At 38.7% G+C, this 2,807-nt stretch overlaps 1 protein-coding gene across 4 annotated transcripts in view; it reads left to right on the top strand.

The window, feature by feature from the left end:
* Window positions 1-2,807, top strand: part of rims1a (regulating synaptic membrane exocytosis 1a) — a 107,864-nt gene that overhangs the window by 28,778 nt on the left and 76,279 nt on the right. For all 4 annotated transcript variants that reach the window (XM_087179142.1, XM_087179140.1, XM_087179141.1 and 1 more), the window contains exon 3: window positions 1,060-1,270. In XM_087179142.1, coding sequence (XP_087035268.1) covers window positions 1,060-1,270 — 211 coding nt within the window. The remainder of the gene's footprint in view (window positions 1-1,059; window positions 1,271-2,807) is intronic.

Here is a 2,807-nt window from a genome sequence, read left to right as displayed (position 1 = left end):
ATATCCATCGTCTTTGGTTTACCCGGATACAAGCGCAGCGCACGGACTGGGACAACGCGGTGACGTAATTGAAGTCACTGACTACGTGAATGATTTGCGTCTGTGTAATCTATTTGAACAACATGGCGGCGTCTAGCAGCAGTACGAAGGAGCGTGTGGAGCAACACGCGGCAAAAAAGGCTCGCACACGGTCCTCCAAAGTTTGGGAATACTTTAATCTTGACACCAACAGTGCGGTAGTTTGCAGACTCTGCAAAGTGCATCTGGCATATCTCTCTAGCACGACAGTCATGCACGAGCACATAAAGAGGAAACACCATGGTGCAGCGAGTCAAGATGTTGGACGGGGCAAATTGTTATATTAAATGACTAACTGGAAAATAATTGCAATAAAATTACTGTTAGGTTAATAAAAAAAATAATCGTTAGATTAGTCGAATAATTGAAAAAATAATCGCTAGATTAATCGTTTAAAGAATAATCGTTTGGGACAGCCCTAGTTTTGTTGTGGATGTAACACATTTGGGGGCTCGTCTGGGATTTGAACCTGGGACCTCTTGGATGGAAATCTGAGATGATCCACATTGTTTTTTATCATTAGCATAGTGATGTTAGCATTAACGCAAAGCACTGCCGTCCCTTTAAGTTCAGACAACGACGCTAGCATGTCGACTGCAGGCAAAAGTGTAATGGCTTTTCTGACAGGCAGCTCCGGCTGCTGTCATAGAGATAATGGATAACTGTTTAAATTTGTTTGTTCCTGTTCTTCCGTCTCATAGGAATTGTGTTGTACTCGGTTTTACACCTGAAAAGTGACAAGTAATTGATGAAATTCATGGAAATGAACAAAAGAGAGCTTGAGACAGAATTTTAAAGCATGCTAATGTGCTGACCTCATGCAATTTTGTGCTTGTTGGTTTCAGAAAAATTATAGAAAATTGCTTGACACAGCTCAGTTCTGAAAGTTTGTGTATTTCCACACTGCATATTTTTGTCGTTACACCCGTAATCCACAGTCGCAGAAGTTTTCATGTTTTTCTTCCTGTTTTGTTTTTCCAGAGGCATCCAGCAGCAGTTGTCCAGCTACAGGGAGACAGTGATCCGGCAGGCCTCGGCGGCGGCGGGCTCGACGGTTCACCGGGACGACGCGCCAACCTGCGGCATCTGCCACAAGACCAAGTTTGCAGATGGCTGCGGGAACCTGTGCTCGTACTGCCAGACCAAGTTCTGCGCCCGCTGTGGGGGGCGAGTATCCCTGCGATCCAACACGGTAAGACAACTTTCTCTCTCTCTCGCTGTTTTCTCTCGTTCATGTTCATACTGTGAAAACATCTGTGATAATTGAGGGCCATATTTTTAGAATTCATAATTTTTGTCAGAAACAACATACAGTAATTTAATGATGAACTTATAATTAAATGTGTGATATTGAGTCAAACTTCACTGATACTAAAGGTGTAGACAAAACACAATGCAACAGCAAACTACCGCATCTAAAATTACAATAAAGTTGCATCAAAACCTCTATAAACAGTTTCATCAAGAACTGAACATTATAACCTTCATGAAGGTAAGATTTACTGTAGGGCTGACACACTGTAACTGAGCATTAGTGTAACTAATAAACTGGCAACTGAGTGCAGTGAAGTTTTTTCTCATTTAGGCTTTGTAGTAAAATTAATAGAAAATGATGTTACATTGAAAAAAGAATATTATTATATTTTAACAAATAATTGTATATACATGTGAGTTACAGAGAAAACCCACATTAAGTGTCTTAGTAAGCGCTCGGGTGAGAATGAGCCATTCTTAAAAGATAACTTTATCTCCACTCATTCAATATTGTAAAGTGTGGAGGACAAAAGGTGACTTATTTATCAATAAATAAATACATATATGAGTGTTGTAATTAATACATAAAATAATAAATATGTGATCAAAACTGAAGAGAATACAAATTTAAATTATTTTGTTGTTTTTCTTCATTTATTTATTGATGTTTTGTTTGTTATTCATTTATTGCCTGTTAGGTAAAGTAAGTGGTACTAACATCCCTTTAAGCACAATTTGTCAAAGTAACACGATCACACCCTTCTGACCAATCAGGCTTTACATTCAGGTTAGTGCCGCCCCCCTCATTAACATACAGACACTGAAATACAGAAATAAATTAATACATAATTTTAGAAATAATGAAATAAATACAGGATGATGACAATACAATACAATGCAATATAATAAACCTTATATTTTCTGCTTGTATAGTAATTTTGGTTTCATTAAACAAACACATATCATTATATTTTTTCATCTGTCAGCATAAATGAATTTATTCTCATTTAACAGTTGTACCAAGTGGTGTTAAAACCTCTGTACACACACTGATGAATTAGTCTTATTGGAAAGGTTAGATGTTGAGGGCAGTTTCTTATACCTATTACAAAAACATATTTCTAGAGGAAGCACAAGTTCATTTCCATCATAGAACCCAGATCTGCACTCAGATCTGCATTACGCTGAAACACAAACACCCTTATAGCATGCAGCTGTTCACAAAAGCATAGGCATTGCACAGTATGTCTGATCAGGCCTCAGGTGTTGGACCTCAGGTGTAGGTGATGAGCCATGGCACACGTGTGTGTGTGGTTATGTGTCTATATAGTATGCTCTATATGTGAACTGTATATTAGGTATATATGTGTGTTAGCGTCCACACGTGTGTGGATGTGAGCTATGCCCTTGTGTGTGTGTGTGTGTGTGTGTGTGTGTGTGTGTGTGTGTGTGTGTGTGTGTGTGTGTGTGTGACC

The sequence above is a fragment of the Seriola lalandi genome, unplaced genomic scaffold (assembly GCF_002814215.2).
Source record: "Seriola lalandi dorsalis isolate HSWRI2012SDOR001 ecotype SW California unplaced genomic scaffold, Sedor1 jcf7180002054795, whole genome shotgun sequence".
In the NCBI taxonomy this organism is placed as follows: Eukaryota; Metazoa; Chordata; class Actinopteri; order Carangiformes; family Carangidae; genus Seriola; species Seriola lalandi.
The sequence above is the reverse complement of the archived record's forward strand: the minus strand, read 5'-3'. Positions and strand labels throughout refer to the sequence as shown.